This window comes from Embiotoca jacksoni, unplaced genomic scaffold (assembly GCF_022577435.1).
Source record: "Embiotoca jacksoni isolate LCO1_2020_lvr unplaced genomic scaffold, fEmbJac1.0.p SCAF_28, whole genome shotgun sequence".
Classification (NCBI taxonomy): Eukaryota; Metazoa; Chordata; class Actinopteri; family Embiotocidae; genus Embiotoca; species Embiotoca jacksoni.
Window position 1 is genome coordinate 5527400 of NW_027185379.1, and position 25537 is coordinate 5552936.

Here is a 25537-nt window from a genome sequence, read left to right on the forward strand (position 1 = left end):
GGTCATAAATAAGACCTTGTATGGCTGGTTCATAATAGCCTCTTTATGCGAGCGCGGTTGTCCTGGGCTTCATTAGGCAGGAATGACACGTCTGCGCTGTGCTGGCACGGCCTTTCATTGTTGTCCTGATTGTAAAAGTGCACTCCATCTTCGCGCTGCAGGCAAGTCTGCTGCCACTCAAGTCAGGCCTTTCATCAAGAGTGAAAGGCAGAGGGCCCTGAATGGTTCACCCCCCACCCCTCAGTTTCAATGTATGGCAAACTTTTTACTGCCCTCTCCCTCGCTACACTGCGGCAGCTCGATGAATTGATTTGTCACGTTAAGAACTGCCCTCAGAAAAACTGAGAAAGCTATAAACAAAAATACTACAGGCCTGTTTTTTTTTGTTTTTTTATTTTATTTTATTTTTTTTTTCCATTTGATTTGAAAATGATGTAGAATTGCATAAAATCCTGGCTAGTCAAGTGCGAGCACCCACCTTTATTACCAAGGCCACAGACTAACCTCATCTCCATGCACCTCTCGTTTGGAGGAAGAGTTAATGAGTCATGGGAGTATTACTGCAGGCTCGGAGTGGCTTTCATTAGACAGCCAAATCTGTCACAGCCCTCATGCTAACTCCATCCCGCGTCACTGCTGTGCTGCCTCGGTCCTCTTCTTCTCCCTTCTCATGACTAACAACACCTTTTTTTTTTTTAAACTGGCCAAATAGCACGGAGGCGGCATTTTTCTCAGCCACAGAGGACGCCCTCATTGCAGCAGAGGAATGCTTGTTAATTCTCCATCCATTACTTCAAAGCACAGAAATTACAGGTTTTGCAGATGGCAGCATGAGACATGGACATATATGATTCATGCAGAACCATAATTATGACCGCAACAACTCAAACAAGGGGAAACCGTTATTGCAAAAATGTTTTAGCCAACAGCTGAGTGATGTGGCAATGCAAAGTCTCCACAGTAAACTCGGACCAGACATTTGAGGTGTGTGTGGTTGCAGTTACTTACAGCACTCAATGCATTCTGGTTTACTAACATTTCTCAAAGTTTCTCTTATTTATGTTGAGTAGCTGAGATATTTTGTTATAGTTTTATTTAAAAAAAAATTCTACCCCTGTACACAGTAGTCATGAACAGGGAAATTAGCTAAAGCAAAATTGTATTTTTTTTTACCAGGCTGTAAACATACAGACTGTAAAGTTGGTTATTTTAACATGGGGGGTCTATTGACTCAGTTTCAAGCCAGCCTCTAGTGGCCATTCTAGGAACTGCAGTTTTGGGCACCTCCACATTAGCTTAATTTTGTTTCTGACCCAGAAGCCTCTGCAGGAGCCAAACCAAGCCCCACAGGTTGGTGCTGGGCTATGAGGCACTTCTGGTGTCATGACTGAACTGGATGGTTACAAGTCTTCATGTGACTCACACTGACTCCAAAAGCATTTTTTCCATAAACAATCATTGAAAAAGCGGTCAGTGTAAAATAGTGAAACTAATCCCCCTCCAAGGGACTTTTTAACATCAGAATTTGATCTGATAACATTGACAAAGTCAAGAGGAGGCGGATGGCTATGATATTTCATTCCATTTATGTGTGTGGGGAACAAACAGGAAGATGAGTTTGGAGAATATTTCACATGTTTGAGTCCAGTCTCCAGCTCCTGTATAAATTCATGATGTGGACGTATGAAGAGACTCAACCTTCCTGTAATTAATTGTTGGGACAAAAATAAATTTGATATTTTCATTAAATTTTCTACAAGGTTTTTCTTTTTGTTTGAGATTTGACTGTTAACGGCATCATCTTGCCGCCACCTCTTCTTCTGCAGTGGTTTACTGGAACGTGGCTGGGGAATCATCCCCAGCAGCTGTTTATCAATGTGCTCAGCACCTAATATTTCATCTACTAATGCACATTTTCTTTTATTGACTTTGTGGACATTTTATTAAACTTTGTGCTACATTAAGATGGAAATGAGAAAAAGAAATGCATGCCTTTTTACCTCAGCTAAATGTTAGGCCCTTACTGTTGTCATTTTATGTGGGAGTGACAGTCTGATGTGCAACCAGAATGTCCGAGTTAGAGCGTGTTCCTGCAGCTGGGAGTGACTGAAGACTGAATTCAGGATAATAGTGCTACGAAAGACAAACTGTTCGGGAAATTGATCTCTTTTGCTGCGTCCTTTTGACCCTCAAATATGTTCCTATTACCTCATTAAACAGTGATTGTTTTCAGGGTTGGGGATAAAGTTAACCATTCAGTAAAGAGGATTAAGGTCGGAGTTTGAGGTTAGGAAATAATAAACTAGTTTCACTAATATTATATCATGCTCACCTTTAGGGTCATCTCTGACCACCAGCAGACCATTTCGACACACGATCTTCCCCGTAGCTGCATCCACAAACACCAGAGACGGGATACTGGTCACCTTGTACTTGTTCCACAGTTTCATCTGCAGAGAGAAATGATGAGAGAAGAGGTTGGAAAATGTGGACGAAAAACACCTCTGGGAACATGTTCATGTTTATTTCAGTTTCAGTTTCAGAGCTGGAAAACAATTTACCCAGCTGAAAATTATTCCTTCAGTGCTGCAGTACGTTCACCTGAAATGCTACAGTAAAAACAAATGTCACCCAAGTACAATGTGTGCTTTATAGTGCACCCTCTCTGGTTTAAAAGAGACACGGGGGACTTGAAGGCAGAATAAAAAAAATACAGGAGTGCAGGCGGCCCTGAGGACCATTAACAGAGGCACACTGCTGCACTTTAAAGAGGCCGAACTGTAGCACACTCACGCTGTCCCTGCTGTGTCATGAATAAGAGTACAAGCAGTTATGCAGCGTGCAAGATTCATACATTTGGCAGGCATTTATGAACACCCGTTGGCCTTCAAATTCAATCATAACACCTTCTATACGACAAGTTGATGTTAACACAGCCTCATAAAGTCAAAACCAGACGCTTTACAGCCAGAAATCTGTGCATGAACTGACGCTTTTCATGGGAGTTCAGCGATCAGTGTAGTCCTTAACATCAAAGAGCAGTTCAAGCGTTTTCTGAGACTCACTTTCCATATCAGAGGGAGAGTCTTACTGCGCTGTCAATAGAAAATAGCTGTGTCTTCTGAAGAGCGGCACTCGGCACTGTGCGGTGTTGCTGCTTCAGCAAGTACAGAAGAAAGAGAAGAAGGAGGACGAGGAGGAGGAGGAGGAGGAGGAGGACGGCTCGCGTGAAATCCTGAGACCAGCTTAGAAAATTTGAGGCAGAAAGATGAGAAATGAGAAATATTGTGTGTAAAAGTATGACGTCAACGTGTTTCACCCTCTTTTACCGAACATATATCCTCAAGGGTCACCTTGCTACTGGAAAAATATGTCACAAATGAGTTTTTGTGGATGTGTCTGACAAAAAAATACATATTTTACTCATTGCCCTATTAAATAATTCCTGCTGTAAAGCCAAACGCTTCAGTTCCTGTATATTAAAATGAGTTTGGAGCCAAATGAAATGAACACTGCTTTCCTCGGAGCTCACCGAGGTAAATATGGAGTTTGGTTTCCGTTTAGCTTCAAGCTGATAAAAACATTTGTAGCTCTTATTGTGAAAGTCTCCGATATGGACATTTAATAAGAGAGGGGAACGCTTGCACACAGTGTGTTTTACTCATTGTGCGCCTTCTCCTCTGAGAGTGTGTGACAACATGTGTAACTGCGGAGGTCAACCACAGGCCCCTTTCCGACGGCAGAGGTCAGACGATCCGTCCCACGGACAAGACGACCCGGAGCCTCCGGAATATGTCGGTCTGGAAGTCCCTCAAAAGCAAACTTCGCTGTCTGCCACAGTCAACAGTTTTACCACACCCCTCACGCTCCTCTGGAAACTCAATCTCTGCTCACAAATTGACGGGGTTAGGGGCATTAACTGGGACTGCCTTACGAAAGCCAGCAGCCCAACGCCGCATCAGTGCAACTCGGCAGCCTTTTCACTCGGCTCCCTGCTGTCATCCGGGCTGGTGATGTCAGATTGAGAGGCGGATTTAGCCAAAGAAGTGTGAGCGAGATGAGAGACAAGGAGAAAAAAAAAGAAAAAGAAAAGAAAAGCAGAGCGATACACTGGCTGGTTCTGCATCAACACAAAAATGTAAAAAATGTATTCCATGTCACATGCCAGAAGGATCGACACTGCACGGAACAGAGTAATATAATTTAGAAAAGAGTCAGGTGTATGACATCCACAGAGACGCAGTGTTATCAGTAAATAAACTGCGTTTACATGACGGTGATTAGGCCAACTTACCCTCACTACAGTTTTAACTTCAACTTCGGTCGAAGAATGAGAACAAAAATAAAGCAAAATAAGAGGCTTTTTGAATTTCACATTCAGCTCTGGAGTGTAAACCCATTGTGATCTGTAGTACCGTTACCTTAACTTTGATACTGGTTCCTAAACAATCATTTCTTCAATAGCAATTTCATACAATCCATTTCAAGAGCAACATTATACAATTTACTGATGTTCCCTAAAGGCCTAACATGCTTTCAGAAGCAACTCGCTCGCTATGTTATGCGTGTGCTGACATAAACAACTATATCAATGATGTTATTGCAAATGTATGTTCTTGAAATGAATAATGAAGTATTTTGTCATATGGTCAAGAATATTGTTAACACACTGAAATAGCGTGATATTATTTTCCTCGTGCAGAGGAAGACGACTGTGTACTTTTGTGCTTTGGGAGTCGGTTCGGTGCTTTAATGCTGCAGCATCAAGAGAGTAGCAGAGATTTATGGGGCAACCTCAGAGGCAGAAGCAGTTCCTCTTCCTCGTCTTGCCACTAATTCGCTGCATCCTCGAATCATGTCTGCCTGCTGACTTGGCTGCAGATCAGAGTCGACAGGGACGCTAAATCCTTGCAGGGTTCACGCCTGCTTTTAGACTCTGAAAGCAGGCGTGACGCTTTCAGTCTAAAATTCAGACTGAAAGCGCTGTCATGATTTCAGGGTGGACGGACGACCTTGTGACGACGCATGACTGGACGTCCTGGTGTGTGTCGCGCGCGGACGAAACCTCAGCCGGGTTTCAGCGCCTTAACAGACGAGCGTTCGTCGTACACGGGTCGGGGTGGAAAGATGGGAATGGCACACCAATGGCTGCCAGTTAGCTTAAAACAGCTAGCCTGGCTCTGTACGGCAACAAAACCGGGCCAATAAATATGATGGCTTATTCGTCCTGTAAAGCCCACGATGTTAACCAGTGAGCTTTAGAGGTATCTTACAATGTCTGACCTCGGGACAGAACGTTGCCAGCCATTTTCCCCGATTTCTGGTCTTTATGCTCAGCTAAGGTAACACCCATGAAACTGTGACCTTTTTTGTCATTTTTTAAAAAATGTTTTAGAAAATATTTAGCAGATTAACCAATGATGAAAACAAAAGTTTGTTATTGCCCTAACTTATTTTAGAAAGATTTTTGTTAAAATACATAAATGATCAGGCACTAATCATCGTGTAAACTGTTCGTAGATTGTTTTCATAGCTGCAGGTCACCACTCCTAGCTTTCTCTAAGAGGGCTGCTACTCATTATCAACAGTGTGTAGCGATCGAGCCAAGCCACTATGCCAATAACCGCTGCAGTGAGGCCACCAACTGCGAGGACTTTAGGGAGCTGGAAATCCATTTACTCTCTTGGACATGCAAGCATTAGCCTCGCACATCGCCCCGTGCTCATCATACTAATTGGATCACGCATGGCTGCAGATCCATATCCAGAGGAAGGCCGCTGTGAGGCCTGTGGATCAGTGTGCATTGAGTATATTGCATTATTAAATATCATCGCCCCACTGATCAAAGAACATGCTGATTCTTTTTAGACGCTGTTTGATGGAATCAATGACTACATTAATATACTACCTGAACCCATACTAGACCGTGTAAGGACGAGAAAAGAAAAAGAAGCTGTGAAACAGACCCAGTCCCAAGATATCCACATTTCCATGTTGAGTGTCATGCGTGGCGATGGCTTTCATGCTTCTTTGCACTGTTGCACATTATGGCAACATTATGCACTTTAAAAGGAGGTTAGCGTCGGTGGAGAAGCCCCGACGCTCTGTGGTCCGAAACTTTCAAATTCACACACATCTGCTTCAGTTTTGGCTTTGAAAACGCCCGTAGCCTGTCCTGCTCTGAAATCTGGCCTCCGTCAGTAAGCGGCGGGTCCCTGCAGTGGCCGTGTGCTGTGGCGAGCGTCAATCTGCTGAGAGGACCTGAGTGGAAGATATTTCTTCATTCAACATTCCCAATTCACCTTTTGTTGTTTGAGCCCCATCTCCTCACAGATCTGCTTTCACCGGACCGGTCTGGCCTCGGGCGTCAGCCAGACGCTCCCGTTGCTGCTCCATTACAACAGTTCCACTACAAAGGGAACGCAAGCATTTACAACAGAGGACATGAGCGGTATCCTGCTGTGGCGCTGATACCAGCGCAGTCCTTTATCTTTGAGTATTATATGAGGTACAAATGGTGATAATCCAATTGGAAACTTGAAAGAAAAAAAAAAAGTAAAAATGTAGATTTTTTTTTTTTTTTTTATGTGCAGTAGATTTGTGGAATTCAATTTAACCTACTTAGGAATTCTCAGTGGCATTTATTAACAGGCACAAATGTTCCCAATACAAGCTCTTCAGTCATGTCATGGGGAATTTATTGGCACGGTTTAAAGCAGGGCAAGTAATGCGTTCCACATTACTCACAAATGACACATAGGAAATCATGTCCCAGTTTTATTTGATTAAAATCTTCAAAAGAGAGGAGAGTTTTTCAAAATGAAATTTAATATTTCAATCTCTTGCAAAGAAGAGATATCAGTCAGGTGATCCGTGGCTTTACACTGATCTCCCAGTGGATGATTTGTTGGGAGGTTGTCTGATGGACTTAACATCCCCCTCAAGATTTGTTCAACAACAGCATTTGTCTTTTACTGGGACTTTTTTATTGAGCGTGCCTGCAGGCGGTGTGATCTCTGACTGTAAAGATTTACTGTAGCGGGGCAGGAGGGAGAGCAGGCTGGACACAGCTCATTGTGAGCCTTTTGGCTGGCGCAAACACTAGTTGTTGTTTTGTTTTTTAAATCAAGTGCAACATGGATAACTTCAATAACTTCATCTGCAAATGGTTCAAACTAACACGTTCGTAGTGCACGGCAGCATCAACGGTCCATTCATCACATGTCAGCAGGCAGCTCTCAGGGTTAAATCTAAAACAGTCCAGGTTGAAGACAGATGAGAAACAAACTTCTCCTGCCTGGCTTCCTCATCTCCTGACTACACCGCTGTAACTCTCTTTTGGATGGGGGCCCCCGCAGCCGGCTTTGACTTACATTCCTCAATGCTGCACCCCGCCTCTGCTCAATCTGCTCCAGAGGCTCTCAGTAACTGCCTGTATCCACTTCAAAATGCTTGCTGCTCTTCTTGGCTACAAAGAAAGCCCTCCCCTCCCACCTCTGAGCCATACTTCAGCCCACACCATTGCCAGCTAGCGTGTGTTACTTAGAGCTTCCATCTGTGTGGGTCTGACCTGACTATCGCTTTACCCGGTCAAGGGTCTGCCGCGACTCCTCCGGTGGTGAAATACACATCTATAACCCTGTGACAGCTGCACAGTCGCTGCCCTTTCCCCGTGTGATGCCCTCTCTCTCTCTCTCTCATATGCTTCAGCTACATTTCATTTTGTACGTACATGTCATTTTGCCTCACATAAACCACAATAAGAAATTATGACTCCACCTTTGCACCACACTCGTAACATAATCTCAAATATTGTTACCCAATTTTTCTAACCACTTCCATCTTTTCTCTTTGAGTGCCAGCTATAATCCTGGCAACATAAAAAGTACAGGCCACCTATTCCACCCTCCTCCACCGTCATTACAGAGCTCAATCTGCACTATACTACACAGCCCTTGTGATGCGCTTCCCCCAGAAAATCGCAGAGCTGAAAGCAGACAGCGGGCGTAGCATTGAGCCTCCTCAATGCAAAAGGCTTCAGCTTTCGTGTATTTCGTTAATCCTACAACATTTTACCATTTTGGTAATGAATGGTCCAGAACGCAGATGGGAGAAAGTGGATAAATTGCTTTTTTGGATAAAGACCCCCTTGTTGCCAAGGTAACCAGTCCCCCCCCTCCCTCCTCCCCCAACACCACCACCTTCCCTTCCATGAAGTCAGGACATGTCACCAAGTGCCAGACACTTTCTGGGCTCTTAGTTAATAATTCAGTGATAAATAAATGGTTTTGTGAGGAAAACAGGTGCCAGAATGTCAGACAGCTTTGGAGAAATAACCCCGCAAAAGAAAAATTTGTAGAAAGAAGAGAGAAGGGGCGGGTAGGTGGGAGGGTGTTTCCCCATTCCAGCCTCGAGTAGAGGCACAAAAGCGACCCTCTGAATACAGGCTCCAAATCCAAACTTGGACCCTGCATGGCAAGTTTTTATGTCGTGAAGGACACGACATAAAAAAAAGCAGGGGGGGATTGTAAAGGAGTAAAAAGCCAGGGCTCAATAGGTATCTGCTGCATTGTCTCTCCACAGGAGTGGGCTGCCCCTGAGGCCTACATTCTGCGAGGTCAAAGGTCAGGACGGCAGGGGGTGCATTCTTCAATCCCAGTAGTGTTTCGTGCAGACTGCCTGCCTCCCTCCCTGCCTCCCTCCCTGCCCCTATAGACTTACTGTTCTTTAATTCTCTGTGCATTTATCTGTCTTTATTTAGGATAAATTACAAAGAGCAATGTGTAAACCTATTACACACATGCACGCACACATTTATGTGGAAATATTTCTAAACGGCATCTTTTTTCTCTCCCCTTTCCATCCTTTAAAACCAGATATTTTCAAACACAAAAAGACATCTTTTTAAAAAACACTCCGCCCAGAGAGGACAAAATTTAAAAACACCAGCTTTTAGACACTGGTGAGTGATTATCATGTGATTAGAGGCATCTGTTTCTCATGTGATGCATTTTTGAGAATCCTGTTTTGTTGGTGCACTGGGTCCTCATTCCTGATTGTTGTAAATGGAAATCAATGGAGACGGGTGAAGGGCTCTCTTCCCCCAACTGATCCTTAAAAGACACGTAAGCAACAGAGTTTACAATGCAGTGGAAGATTTACACTCAAAATTCTTAGTAAGTTCTGAAAAAGTGGTGTCCTGAGCTTTTTTTTTGCCAGCTGAAATGATAATTGTCACAGATTTTATAAACTGAAGGGAGCTACTGTTAGCTGTAGAGGTTGTTTAAAACTGTGGGTTGGCAAAGTGCTTCATGTTTCCAGCTAACTATTCCTGGCAAAAAAATAATAATAAAATACACCCTCACAAGATGTTGAGCTACAGTATGTAGTAGTCATGTAAATGACTTTAAATTATTTAGCTGTGCTGTATTGCTTTATTTTCTGCTTCGTTTAAACACTTGGACAGCTAAGCTACTGTTAGCTCCATAATGTGTTTAAAACTGTCAGCTGCTCAATCTTCTTTTAATGTTTCCAGTCAGGTAATTTTCCAAACAAGAAAAAGAAACTGTTAAATGTGGTATTGAACAGAAAATCAGAAGCTAAAGCGAAATATCACCCTAATACGCTGTAATATAGAAATATATATTTTCAGTAAACGGCCTGCTTTCACTTTTAATGTTTTACGGTGGGAACTAATGCTGCTTGTGACAAACGTAAGGCTATCTCAGAGTGGTAGTTGGCTTTTAATTGACTGGCAAGCTAATAACCAATTAACTGATTAATTGTAGCAGTTCTAACTAAGATTACCAAGAAGTGCTTCCGTGTAAACTTTCCCAAGAAGCAGGCCAAAATGATAGCTCGCTGTAGCATTCAGCGGCCGCTGTCCAACAGAACCAAAATACTTTACAACTCGCAACCTCACAAAATGAAGCCGTAGTTAATGGGAATACTCGCTGTAGTATTGCAGTGCAGTAACTGTAGCTGCTACTGTTCACACACTCTTTGGAAATCAGAATGACAGCAATTTAAAAGAAAAACGTGGCTTTAAAACTTTCATCATGTAAACATATTTTCAGATTTGTCTGCAGAAACTGGATGTATGCGAGAAGTTCATTCAGGTTAATCTCTGCATGTCAATCATTAAATCCTGCTCAAAGTGCAACTTTGGTGCGCAGTAATGATTTACCTCCATGCATGCTGACAGCAGCTCATTGTTGGAACATTGTGTCGTGATGTCTCGGGTAGTTTTTAAACCCACAGCTTCTGCCTGCATTTCATCAAGTCGAGGCCTGCACGGTCTGACACACTCGGATAGAGGTGATATGAAGCTGGTCTGGCTCCGGACCAGCTCGGTCTGTTACCTTTGTGTGACCCTCTTAGACGGGCATTATACACTCACAGTGATCGTCTGATTCTTGACTTGGAAAGCCTGGTGCATTTCTGTTTCGAGGCGTTTTCTTTTCAAACAGTGTGTGCGAAAAGGTACAACAAACAAACCCACTCTGTCAACTGTAATCCAAAGTGGTGTGGAGTGATTGTGGCATCGAATAAAGCCAGATGAAAACATAAGAAAAGCACTTTGTCTAGCCTCATTAAACCCGAGCCGCAGTCATTACTTATTAATATATCAGACAAAACACATTAGAATAAGCCTTTCAGCACAGCTTCCCTTTTACGTATGTGCGTTTTACACTCACTGCTCAATTAGCTACGCTCAGTAAACAGACCCAAAGCAGCCGCGCATTAATTCTACCCATAAGGCACTGTGTCTCTGGCACCCCGGTTTCCTTGAGTGCGGGTGGAGGGGTGGGGTGTTAGACAGCTTCCCCGGTGTGACCTCTGTTTGACCTCACATTTAACTTCCTCCTCCTCCTCCTCCTCCTCCTCCTTCTCCTTCTCCGGAGCCCTGGGAAGTCTGCCGAAGCTCATTCCCTGATCCCATCACAACACAACACATTAATATTTATGGAAATTTTAAAAGGGAACATTTCAGACACATTATCGATGTTTTGTGCATAAATCGGAAGCTCTGAATTCTTCAGGCCCCAATCTGTCCAATACATCTTTAGGTGGCTGGTTAGCACGTATTGAATACGTCTTCCCTGTGCTCACCAATTTGACTAAATTCATATTTAAAATAATGCATATTGCATGCATGTTATTCAAATATGAAGAGGATTTACAGTGGCATTCAAATTACAGCCTGATGACACACAAAACGCAGACTACACGTAAAAACAAAGGTGCCTTCAGACTGTGATGTTCAGTGCATGTCACACAGTTTAGGATCTAATAGTATGTCTTGGGTTTATGTTTCCATATAGTTTGAAGTAAAAGGAGTAAGAGACTGTGGCTACATCCACACTAATCTGCATATGAAGAACGTATCACTTTTACTACGTCCACACCACGACTTTTGAAAATTGTGTTGTAATCTGGACGAGAGGAAATGTTGCAGACATCCACGTTCACTTCATGTCTTATAAATCATCACATGTCCTTCCATGATACTTCACGCACATTGACTGTATATAAAAGTTGACAGCTCCGGCTCCATAGACATTCATTCAACTTCTAACGTGAAATACAAAGTCCTACATTTTTTTTCTGCAAGTTGCTTCGGTATAGTTAGCTAAATTCACTCCTTATTCGTTTTCTGGCGGTCCATCTGAAAATAATCCGTCATTAATTAGAAAATAAGCCTCAAAAAGCTGTGTTTGTGGGGGCGCGTCTGTTTGATTGACAGGCCTGTGGTGCAATCAGGTTTCTGCTATCGGTGGGCCGTACGCATTGACGTCAGGTTTCCAATTAGATCGAGTCAGATCTACTGCTCGTCCCTGAGACAACACCCCTGTTGAAATCCATGCACTACGTAAGCACATGTACTAATATAAAAAAAACTGTACTAACAGAAGATGCGAATTGAGACGTTCACCACTTTGATTGACAACGCAAATTTGACAAAGTTTCTTTAATGATTTTAAACTATGATCTTGGATAGCACAATATGTTGCACATATTATGCACAATTGTTGAATTGTTGGGTTTCTCTGTATAATATTGTACCGTCTTGCTGTAAGGACGTTAATGTGTTAAGTACCATGAAATAACCTATGTTGTGACTTGGCACTATACAAATAAAGTTGAATTGAATTGAATATTGCATGCTGCAAAGGACCTTAATCCCAATAATAATCCCACTGAAGGGTTTTAACAACATCCTCGAGAAGCCCGAGTCGATTTAGATCTTGAATTATGTTCTGCATATGTTCAATAGCACTTGGCAGGGCAGAGTACAACTATTTTTGGTCCAATTGTACCCGTCACAGCCAGCAAGGAGCCTCATAAATCACGATGACACCTTGCGTCTGCTCTGCCCCATAAAACACTGACTTCTGACAGAGGCCTGTGAACACGCATACATACAAGCAGTCACATACTATTTTCTTATCTCACAAACTTAGCGTAAACCGCTGTGTGCTGTGATGCACTATAACAACCTGCCACAACAACAATGGCTCCAGTTTCCGGGGGGGAAAGGATGTTCTTGGTTTTTCTGCTCATTACCAGAGTTACATTCAGCTCCACAGTGTTCAGTTACATGGTGACACTTTATATCCGTCCATTAACCCGTTTCCTCCTCCAGTCATACACTCACTAAAAGTCACATCTGTTTGGCTGCTGCTGCAGACCAGCCCTGCCGTGCAATTTATAGCCGAGCTGTACATCTGGACCCTTCTCGTATCTCTCGAAGCCCCCCCCCCACCCTTTGCCCGCCTTCACTACTCCATGCACTCTTTTATTCTCTGCGTATTCCACCCCCCAACTCCTCCCTCACACCACAATTTTCACAGCAGCAGGGACAAATTCAGACTCCCTTAAGCTCCCTCTCTATCAGAATCAGCCCATATTGGCCAGTGCAGTCTCATGGGTGCATATTTCATTTTATCCAGATTAAGAGCTGCACAAAACATCATTCAAACCAACTACCCATCAGTACTGTGGCACTTGTGTAGGCATGCAGTGGAAAGCACACTTTCAGTGACCAAAACATATGTTAAAGGAGTAACCACTTAATTAAAGTTTGTGATTAAAGCAGGTGAACATTAAAAATGGAAATATTTCAAATGGTTTGAATCTCTTTAAATTTCATCTTGAAACTAAAAAAAATTAATTGGGACATTGGGGATACTATTTCACTGTGTTTACATCAAATACAGACGGCCTTACAGAACAGGATTAAAAAAAACTGTGAAAAGGAGCAGATAAAAGACAACGGAAATAAAAATGCAATTGAGATGAGACAGACAGGGTTGGAACGGCGATACAAAAAAAAGGGACATAAAAGCACATTCCTTGTACACAAATGCTTCCTTGTACAACTCCGCTTTGAGAAGTGGTATAAAAGATGCTACTGATCTGGCTAGTCTCAGACTGTTGCAGACCTCAGGGGCTCTTACAGTAAAGACCAGAACACCTTTTTGTTGCAGGCAGAGTCCTTGGAAAAACCTGGAGTGCTCTGACAGAAGACCTGAGGCTATGTTTCCCTTCATGAGTAGTCATAAAAAAAAAAGGTCTGTCGTGCAGCTCGGAGCCGAAACCCAGCTGAGCCTCAAAATAAACATCCATCAATTTTCTAGATACTTAAGGTCAGCACCGTGGTGGCAACACAGCAAGAAAATGTCTCTTACAACTTCCTGCAGCTTCTCCAGGGGGATCTCCCAGTGCGGCTGAGAGACTGGAGGTGTGGGAAGATTTCTGTCAGGTGGTCACACAACCTAATCTGGCTCAGTTCAGTGCGGAGGAGCAGCGACTTGGTGCCTCAAGTCTTCACAGGATCTGATTATCTCCTAAATCTTACAACACATTTGTCACAAAGTTTATTCCCATCTCAAACTCTCAGATCAATTTAATCCAGTAGCATTAAAGAGGCTGGGTTGTGTGTACATGACTAAATACTATTTATATATATATCTATATATCTATATATCTATATATATATATATATATATATATATATATATATATATATATATATCTATATATCTATATATATATATATATAATAATACTTATATATATATATAATAATACTTTGGGCTGCACGGTGGTGCAGTGGTTAGCATTGTCGCCTTACAGCAAAAAGGTTCCGGGTTCGAATCCGGTCCTGGGCCTTTCTGTGCGGAGTTTGCATGTTCTCCCTGTGCTTGCGTGGGTTCTCTCCAGGTTCTCCGGCTTCCTCCCATCACCCAAAAACATGCACTTCAGGTTGGTTGGCGCCGCGGTCGTGGTAGCCTGTTGCAGCAGCTCCCCCTCGGGAGGCTGCTGTAGCGAAATAATTTCCCCTCGGGGATTAATAGAGTACAATAAAAAAAATTAAAAATACATTTTTTTTTAAAAATGTGGAGCTGCAACTAATAATTATTTTCAATTCTTCTTTTCATTAATCATGCTATTTTGTCAATAATTTGATTTACACAATTTGAGAAAATTGTTTTCCCAGACTCTAAATTAACATCTTCAAACTGTTTGCACTAACCGAAGGGCCCATCCTCAAATACTTTCAATTTACTATCCAAGAGAAGCAAGAAAACCAGCAAATTAATTAAATTAACAGACTAATGGTGGTTCATTTTCCCAAGTACACCGTATTGATTGATGGCCGTCAAGATTATATTGATGGATATATATATATATATATATATATATATATATGTAAGACGTCCATACGGCACAGTTGTTGAATAAGGACTGAGTACTTTGATCCTTTCATAGTATTCGTGTAGCATCTCAACCTGCTTTATAACCAAAAAAGACAAGAAAATCAGAATTTATACAATATGGGACCTTTAAAAGTTGAGGTTCAGAATTCCTCCTCGTTGGAAAAGGCAGTCGTCAAAAAAATCTTAACATCAATGTTGATTTAATAGCCAGCCGTCCATCTCCTGACGCACATGTGATATGATCAAAAGCTCTAGAACGGCTCTGAAGTTGCCTCTCGAGGTCAAGACTGAACTTTGAACCTCTTCAAGGTAGGACACTTGAAAATGTAATGCAGATGTCCTGAAAAGTACAACACAGTGTTTCTTGCGTAACAAAGTTCCCATTCGACAACCAGAAAATCTCAGTTGTGCCTCTGAACGCATCAACAGGAACTTTTCAGAAGTAAATTACCATAAACAATACATGCAATGTGAGTAAATTAAAGTGATGAAAAGCTAATGCTGGTGGATTATGCATCGAAATTAAGTTTCATGTCTCAGCAAGCTGCTTCTCAGGGAATGCTTCACCATGAAACTGCACTTTGGAGAGGAACATGACAATAAAACATTCTGCATTTGTAACTGGTGGGATAAAAAAAAAAAAAGGAAAAGCAACACCGGGACTTTCAAGGTAAGGAGTCAAAGCATCAGAAAGCATCTTGTTTTGTCTTCAGTAAGGAACAGCAAATCTTATTATGACTCGCAAGCAACGAGTGCAGTGATTCTGTTCTCACAGCTGCTGTATGCCTTTACCTTGTGGCTTTACTTTGAAGCATTGATCCGATTTACAGGAGCACACTGTTGTCAGAACAGAAGCTTAGACTCAAAGAGCATCTATAAAAAGTGGGCGAGATGCATTGTGCTATGTTTCGCACAAGATTACTCAAAAAAAAACCTTAAGTAAGCACCATTACATCAGTCGCTGTTACATGACGTTTGAAAGGCAGCACAAAAGGTAACACGGAGGTAGTCGAACAAACATGTGACAGTGAGACTTGGAGGATGATGAAAGAGGAGTAGAGCCGACAGACAGACACAGAGCGGCAGGACATTACCGTCAATTTTCAGGGTCATGTCACCCTGGTGGAGGGCTGATTGACAGGGCAGAGCTCAGGTTCAAAGTTCAAGCCTTTAATAACCCAGCTGGAACAGCATGACCTTAATGTCATCCGTTCACGCCTTACCTCCACCATACCCCGTGACCCTCCCTGGCACCGCCATCAAATAAACTCCTACGAGGAAAAAAACTTTCAAAATAAATATTCAGTAATCTTCCCATTTACTAGCTTCCCATCTGTTGGACCCGAGGGCCTCTTTTAGTGGGATTTATCTTGCACACACCTGTTAAGACTCTCAGCAGGAAACAACACAAGCAAGAATACAAAAATAAAATAAATACAAATAGCTATAGCAGCCGCCTAGCGTCTGCACGTAAAGCTTTCTCTGTATCAAAAAAATAAACTAAAAAAAAGGAGCGGCGTCAGAGGAAAGAACGTGCTAGGCGGCATGTTTGAAATTCAGCTCCGTAAGCCTGACAGCACAGATCTGAGGCCTCCCACGGATGCAGGCAGAGGTCAGCCGCCCTCGCTAAGCCTCGGCTTCCAACGTGCTCTTCTGATATCTTATTTCAGCAGTTCAAGGGCTTTTTAGACAAGATGGCTCTGGCACAAATCCTCCAACCAGTCTAACACATCTCCCTTATCATTTAAATGTTTTCACTGTTTCAAGCCTGGAAATGTTTAAGCCACCGGCAATTACACACTGTGCAATCGTGCAATGTTTGGCTGGGGAAACGGGACGTCCTTGTAGCAGAGACAGAAGTAAATGACGACGTGGAGGAAATGACACGGCTGACGTGGATTCATTGCTGCGAACGGTTGGCGAGTGTATCAGCCTAATGAGCCTCGACGAAAAATCGGAGTTTGTGTTCGTCGCTATTCAAACTCCTGCAGCATGTTGCAGCAGCTGGGTGTCAATTCAAACGTGGCTCAGCCGGAGCACGATGTGGGAGTTACGCTGTGCCTGCAGACGAGTTCGTTACAACATAGAGAGACGGAAGAAGCTCAAATTTACACGTTTCCAACTGAGAACTGGGGGAAATGTTTTTCTCTGTTTAACCTTCACTGGCACCCCTTCGACATTAATGAGACACCGACTTGCACGCTTAATGTTGTGCTGTCAGTAGGCACAGGCTGATTCCCTGCTGCATTCACTTGTTACAGGACTGCTGACTGTTTGTCCTTTGCAACACCTTAAAAGAAACCTCATTGTAACACAGAAGCAGTCAAGGAATTATAAATAATACTCAATATTAATGTGTACAAACACACATGATCCATTTAAAACAGTCTGTGGCAGAAGCTTTTACCTCTCATTGAACTGAATGTTAAACTAAATTAAAAGGTCATTTTCTGCATGACTGTTCTGATTTTAGTCGACCTGGTTGAGGTTTTGATACCAGTTTCACAAAATCCATTCGAAGAAGAAGAAAGTTACATCACAGTAAAAAATTGGCAGAGTGTAACAGGTTATTTTTTTGTAGAGACAATTTACAGACAACCCCTAAATGCCTCACGAGCAAGCTGTCGTTAGACGCTACCATTTACCGATATTCAAGTAACGGCTCACATTTAGGTTATTGGTGGATGTTAGCCAGCCAGCTGCACACAGAGAAGTCTCCGGTTACTGCAGCAGGCACAAGAAGAGTGAAGAGTAGAAAGAGTGAAATGAGGTGTCCTAATGTAAGATTTAACAAAGTTGAAACAGTACAGTGTTTCTCATTCTGGCGCTACCTGCCCTCATCAATAAAAATCAGTCTCACTGATGCAGATGAGATTTACTCCTGTATAAACGGAGCAAATGGTAAGCATTTTAAAAAGTAAACGTGTCAGCGTGGATGAAGTATAGGTCATTTGGTACCGAAAGTCAAAGCATTTTTCCAACACTAAACTCAGTCTGTGCCATGATAAGACATCATGAAGGACTGTGTTTCAAAGAGCCATTCATTCCTTTTACAGAAACAGTAAAAAGAGGCATCCAATGTGACTGCTGGTGCAACAGAGCACAGTGCAATACGAACACTTCCAAAACTGACATAAATGGCAGGAGTTCTGTTCCCATACTGTATATTAGTTAGTCGGTTGAAAACGGACTCTGGTTCAATGGTTCAGAAGGCGGGGAAAAGGTGTCTTTTAGCACTTGGACTTCCTCCAACAGTTTTCTGGAAAGCTGCACAGAACTGCAGCCAAAACGAAATGGAAGAAGAGGAAGAGGGAGGATAAACCTCTGATGACTCTCCTGGGCTGCTTGTGTATAAAATAATGCAATATCATAACAACTGCTAGTCTAGAAAGCACATGAAGATAAATGCTTCTAACTTCCAGAGAGTCTAAAAGATAAAGAAAATATGACGTCAAACTAACGAGAAAACATTATTGTCCCGTGCTGGTTTTGAAAAGCCGTCCAGGGAAATGTGATTAATGTTTTCCACAAAGGCAGAAGAGGAAGTCTGTAGAGATTTGGACTGAAAGTAAGAGAGTTGCACTTTTCAAAATAGCCAAGTTCAGTAATAGGCTAACATTAAACTGACTGAGGAAGCTCTTGCCAAGGAAGGAGGCCCTCCCATTAATGAGTCATGGAAGACCACAAGCAGCAGTCATAAAAATGCAACAGCCAACAGCAAATTAAAAGCCCAAACAAGAAGAAGGAAAAAAAAAAAAGAAGGCACCGAAATGGTTTTCCATTCACCTCCAGATTTGGGGGGAAAAAAGACAATCATTAGTTTTTTTTGTCACACTTTTGAGGCCACATGTGAACGGCCACCGAGCATCGCTCCTGATCCTGACAGCTCAGGATCGAGCGGCACGAACAGACAAAGAGGACACACATGGGTGAAGTGCAGCTCTCCCTGCATTTGTGGCAGCCTGGAATGTGCTGTGAGTTTACTGGGTTTATAAATAACCGTCAGAAACAGGCAGACACAAAAGGCGCTGCTGTTCTACACCAGACCACTCTTGCCAAGGACCCTCTCCACCCCTCTCGTTACTACGAGCGTCTCACCGGAGCAGTTAGCGTCGGTGAGGCCGACCCGCCCGGCAAGTCTGCATCTGTGTATCCCTGCAGCTCCAGCATCAGCAGCCCTGTCTGGTCTGAACACAGAGAAGAACAGTCAAAGCTACCATTAAGAGCATACAAGGTGGTAGTGTGTGTGTGTGCTGGGGTGGAGGTTAAGAGAGGAAGGAGGGGAAAGCCTCCAATTAGGGCTGCAGCTTTGATTATATTCATTATTTTTGGATTTCTTTTAACAATAAATTCCATTTTATGTAATAAAAGGTTGATACGTTTACAATATGCTTCATACATATGAACTTTTTCATGTTAAGATTTGTTATATCAATTATGCAGTCCTACTTTATCCATACAAGAGACTTAACTTTACAAAATACATACAGTAGGCTACATCAATGCTTTTTGTGTTTGTTTTGATGATGAGAGGTTGAACAGCCTTGCTGACTGTACATAAGGAGATATTTCTATCGACAAAGAAAGTTTTGTTTGCAAAGGCTTATTACTGCCTTCAGCAAAGCTTCTGTTGAGTAACTTTATTGCAGAGAAAACGTGCGAATTTTGAAAAGATTTCAAGCTCCCGCAAAGACTTTGGATATTGGCTGAAGTTGCGTTCATTAATGTGATCATAAGATTGTGATTTGCTGTCGGGACAGATTTTTACACTGTTTTTAGAGTATCTATATTTACATACCAGTAATTGTTGAGTATAGCTATGTTACCCTGAGCTAACTATTTTACCATGTATTCATGCCTACTTCATAGCTGTTTATTCATTACTTTTAGTTATCCATTTCAGCTATTTGCAAGCACAGGACTTTCGTTTAAGTTATTGTATTTTGTGTACAAAAACATCTACATCATTCACATTGTACAGCTGCATTGTACCAGATTTAACTACAAGGCAGTTTTAATCTGAAGTCACTGGGCTGAAAAAAGTAACTTTTTTTGATGTACCCCTGAATCCCCAAATGCGGTGTTTACAGCTGGCTCAAGATGTAGCTATATTTCTAATCCATTTGTAACCAAAGTTTTTAAACCCAGTCTTTCCACATACTCGCTGGTGACTGCAAACCCAGATACGCCCATCTGATTGGGACCAAACTGCACGACAACGTATCAGCTCAAACAGGAAGAAGGCAGTTTTGGAAATAATGAGACAATGTGGCTGTTAAGGATGTAGTTGCATGACATAATGACATGAAAAGTGGCAGGCTGTCTATTTGAAAAGCGCCAAGTGTTTCTGTGCAAAGCTATACGGTGCGGCTGAGCTGATGGAGGAACAGATTATGACGAGAATCAATGCGAGCTGCCACATTTACAGCCTTCATCCCTTTTCTCCTGGAAGCAGGAGCCTGCTGCTGCCTGCGCCTGCAGCTCCACCAAGATAGAAATCAGGCTGGTTTTTATCTGTCGGTCCTCTCGTCACCTTTGCAGTCCTCCATTCCTCCCTCCTAAATGAAGGACTGTAGCGGCCAGCATTGAACACGGCTGAGATGCAGGGGACGAGGGAGGGAGGGTGAAAAAAAAAAAAAGGTGATGGGCTGCACAATAGCCAGTCATGCCACATTTAAATGCTTTTCTCCGACACACGGTAGAGACGGAAAGTGAGGAGGGCTCGACAATATGTACTTATGTCTGTCCCGTTCGTCATGCTGTGGAAAATTGGATTGCGATGCCGATCCTGCTCCGCGCTGTGATTTTTCAGTGACACAGTTTTCTCTTCAAAACACCACAAAGAAAAACCCACCATGTGATCCAGCTCTGTTTTGTCTGGCCAGGAAACAAGGTTCGTCTCCTTTTAGGGGACAGACACAGAGACTCAACAACGACACGGAGAGAAAACAACTAAATAACGTGCTTGTGTTCATTTTTTCATGTCTTGTAACACCTCAATCCAACCTTTTCCTTCTTAAATCAAAGAGAAATATTTCCACATTAAGGCGCCAACTATTGACATTCACCATCAGTCAGAGCTTTCCAAACACCCTCTGAAAAATATTGGATTTCCTTGCTATCCATTTCGATCACCCGGACTAAAAGAGAATACCTTAATGTAACATAAATTTTAAACAAATCTAAATGTTCCCGACATTGAGCCATCTTTAAAAGAGATCATTTGGATAACACAGTGCTACATTTCCATCTCTTCCTGTGGGTGTGATGTGATTGGCCGCAAGAAGGTGTTTTTTTGCACTCATGTTAAAATAGTCAACATAGGCACCCGCCTCAGTGTTTAAAGGGATGGATCGTTTACCTTTAGCAATTTTTATATTCATGCTGATTCTTTTCATACAATCAGAGAAAACGGCTTCCTTTGAAGGTAAAAAAATATGTTTCGAAAAAATTGTTCCTTCCAGCTTCTGAAATGTGAGGATTTACCGTTTCTTTCCGTTATATATCATCCTAACTTTAATATTATTTGGTTTTGGACTACAGGGATATTGACCAGCCAAATCTCGAGAAAATCTCAAGATTAATTACAAATTTAAATACGCCATTGCTGTCAATTTTGGACTGGCGACATGAAAAACAATTCACCATATAATCCAAAAAACAATCAACAGAAGAATAGAAAATGTGAATGACTGCAGCCCGAACGTCATCTGGAGATCAATATTCAAGGAATGCTAATATGACATCATGCTGTTCAAATGGAAAAGCAAGCTCATGTTCAGGTATTATTTCAGAAATAATATTTCTAAATGTGTGTGGAGAGTTTGGACTTTAAGCCTTTAAGCCTCAGCTCGGGGAAAAGACAACACAGAGCTGCAGACAGACCGGCGCAAACATTTCAGGCACAGAAAGAGTGCAGTAAAAATCACACGCAAAAAAGACGAGCAACGGAGCGGTGAAATGAGGTGGAAATGAAAAACTATGTGGGATTCCAGCTGAACACTCAGTTTCACTCGCAATAAAAGCACACTTACATTCAGTTTTATGAGCGCACACATTCTACCATTCACAAATCCGAGACTCAGATTGAGATAAAGTTTCACAGCTCTACTCAAACATGATATTTCTGCAGAAACACACAATAAGAAGTATTCGGAAAGTCTAGTTTAAAACCTTTAAATGTAAAAATACTTCATCACAAGTAAGAATCCTGTATGAAAAATCTGTAAAGGTACATAAGTACTCGCAGCAAAATGCAGTTAAAGTATTGACATAAAAGTACTGGTTTGGTCCCTCTGACTGATACATTATTATACATGACATCATTATTTTTTTATTGTACTCTATTAATCCCCGAGGGGAAATTATTTCGCTACAGCAGCATCCCGAGGGGGAGCTGCTGCAACAGGCTGCCACGACCGCGGCGCCAACTAACCTGAGGTGCATGTTTTTGGGTGAAGGGAGGAAGCCGGAGAACCCGGAGAGAACCCACGCAAGCACAGGGAGAACATGCAAACTCCACACAGAAAGGCCCAGGACCGGATTCGAACCCGGAACCTTTTTGCTGTGAGGCGACAATGCTAACCACTGCACCACCGTGCCACCCTAGATTATTAAAACTAAAGCATCTGTTTGTCAGCTGCATGTTACCATTTTAGCTTTGGCAGGTGGAGCTACTTTGAACTACTGTACATCCAGTTTTATATGCACAGACAGCAGATAAATCGAAGGTGTCAAAGATCACTTTTGAGTGGAGTTATTCACAACTCAGACATCTGAAATGTGACCCCGAATGCACACAGTTTTTTTTTTTTTAAAACATCAGCAGACAAAAAGGTTGGAAACCACTGCTGTAATCCTTAAAAACTAGCTATTGTGTCAAATCTACATCTGAAAAGTACCTAAAGAATATAGTGGAGTCGAAAGTATAATATTTCCCTCTGAAATGTAGAAAAGTGAAAATAAAGTGGCATCGTATGGAAATACTGAAGTAATAGACCTCAAAATTGTACTTCAGTACAGCAGAGTGAATGTACTTTGTTACTTTTAACCACTGCTAATCACAGTGCAAACAAAGTTGTCTTTTAAATCTCCTCATTTTAATCTCCTCTGTGATTGTGTGGTTGCCGTGGTCCACTTTTTGCTCGTACGGGTCCTTTCAAGGCGACCTGCGCTTTAATCTCAGCGTTTAGCGTCGTGCTGAGTGGTGTAACTCAACAGATGCAGAGCGGATCTAATTAAATGCTGTTCCACATTAAAAGGATTGAGTGAACCTACAGATTCCCGCCCGCTCCCCGCGGCCTGTGAGTGGCACTCGGTGTAATGCATGCGAGCAGGAAGCGGACGAAGGGCTTCCTAGAACACACACACACACACACACACACACACACACACACACACACACACACACCTGCCCGACACAAGCGAAACCGACATCCGTGCGCTCGGATGACCGCTGCGCATTGTGCCGCGGGATGGTGGAACATGGCGGCAATGTTACAGTCGCACAATGGGAAGGTGGAGACGTCGCCAGAACGAAGCCGCTTTTTAAAGCTTCTTTATGCAGCCTTGGGCTCAATCCGGAGGTGTAGCCTGTTCATGTCACTCTCAATCTCACTGTAATTACAGGTGTGCCTCTACCTCAATCATCCACATAAAATTTAATATATTCCATCTTTGCCTGCAGTCATTTTGTTGTCACTGGGCTTTAGGGCTTTGGATCAAAAACCTCATGTAGCTCAAGTTTTTGCTCCACGAGCTGTCAAGTACCAACCAGGAAACTGTGGTCGGTGGAACACACAGTGTATGTGGTGGCCTACAGAACACACGCTTTGGAAGTGGCTGGTTTCCTCCAACATAAACCCAGAGCTACATGCAAGTACCGAATGTGGGTTTGCTCATAAAAGGGTGAAACATATCTCGGGGAGAACAGGCAATGAGCTACATGCTAATTAATAATCAGGTACCATGCACGTGACAAACTGTGCAGCATAGCCACAGAAAAAGTGAAGAGTCTGGGTGAACAAAACAAAAAGTATGACGACAGCCGGGCTGCGAGCTTTCAGATATAAACAGCAGGTCTGGAGTCTGCTGCGCGACAGTCTTTCTCTGCCGTCTGTTTATGTGCTCAGTCACATTTGTTGAGACAACAGAACAACTGGTCAAGATCTCGGCGGTCGCCGTTTCACAAGACTCGAATGCAATGACCACGCGAGCAACGGCTTTGCTCAAATAATATTTATAATTTCTGACAGATCACCTACCACAAGCAGACCGCACAGCCTGCTGTGCACAGCTGCACGTCACCGCTGCTCGCCCAAAGCTTTATGGACCTGAAACATTTCCTGCCATTTCATTTGCTCCCAGAAACTAACAGTCCACTTTGAAACAGCTTGAATTCAATCCACCTCCACAGAACAAGGAGAGAGAAAAGGATCAAAGGTCCTGACAATATACATTTTTACATGATTTTAGCTGCATCACTGTGACATGGAACCTAAAGTTCTCGGTAATAATGTCAAAACCATATAACTAAAAGGCCCTGTAGCAACTCGAAGAGACTAATATATTGCATGAAATGACATAGTGCGAGTGTTTCACTATGTTTAGGGAGTTACAATTCATTGTGCTTGAGTGGTGTGTACGCCTTACAAAAAGAAACTGAACGAGTCGTGCATCGTGACCTTCACTCCATGCTTGTTGATCGTGTAAATGATTACATCCATTTGTATGTACAGTGTATTGGATAAACCCATTGCCTATACTCATAGAATCTGGGGTTACGTGCATAACCAACAATGCCATCAGTGGCATTGCACTTTAAGGCATTTTTGCATTGGCTTCACTTTTCAGACCCAGAAACCTTTTGTGTTTGTTCTCGGGTAAATCAAATGTAAATACGTGATTTTTCCTTTCTTCTTTACACGATGGTGGTTTATGAAAAAAAAAAATCTTTGAAAGCAAGTAATATGTCAAGTAACACTGTGTTCAGGCAGTTTGTTTTGGTCCATGAATGACACAAATGTGAAAAGGGCAAAAGCAACAAAAATTGTTTTTGACTTGACAGTGAAGCCACACAACAGGAGCAGGGATAATTACCAAACCTATTAGGAGTCATCATCCGGAAACCAAGAATATTCACACTTCACCATGTGCAGCGTCAGGCCATTATCTTACTTTATAATTACCAGTCATTTTTGTCAAGCGAGGCAGTTAGGCCTCCCAACACTGTATTCAGCTCTTTGTTGATTAGTCCTGCTGTCTCTGGCAGCAAATGAACCTGGAGACCAGCTCTGCGACATTATCTTTTTTCCCAGAGGAATAATACAATGTTCGCTTGTGTCGCCCACCAGATCCATCTGGGTGGTCCATCGAAGTGGACCAGCCTGGACTGGTTCAACTCCGCTTGGACTTTTTGTATGGGACACTTTATGTTTCCCCTCCGACTCATTTCTCCTCAGTGAAAAAGACAGACCTGACAATGCCACCCTTTTCTCATTTTTAATGAGCTCACAAACATACTGAATTGCCTTACTGTCTCAGCGAGGAGATTCAGTCATCGATTTTCATACATCATACAACAAAAACAAAAAAAACACTCCAGCCTACATGGAATTGCCGTGGAAAAAGAAAAGAAACATGACGCAATGCTGCTTTTATAATTTATTTGCTTCTACAGTCTGGTCCATAATGAGCCACAAAAATCCAATAATCATAATCCTCCAAACATGAGCCCTTGGCTCATAATGACTCCACGTCTTTCACGCGCTTGAAAATTTTTCTGCATCTCTCCGTAACCACAGCTCATCTCGTGC

The 25537-nt window shown here is 42.4% G+C and overlaps 1 protein-coding gene across 1 annotated transcript in view; it reads right to left on the reverse strand.

The window, feature by feature from the left end:
* nxn (nucleoredoxin) overlaps positions 1–25537 on the reverse strand; it is a 60768-nt gene that overhangs the window by 12568 nt on the left and 22663 nt on the right. Inside the window, exon 2 of the mRNA XM_069161362.1 lies at positions 2333–2450. Within this exon, the coding sequence (XP_069017463.1) occupies positions 2333–2450 (118 nt within the window). The remainder of the gene's footprint in view (positions 1–2332; positions 2451–25537) is intronic.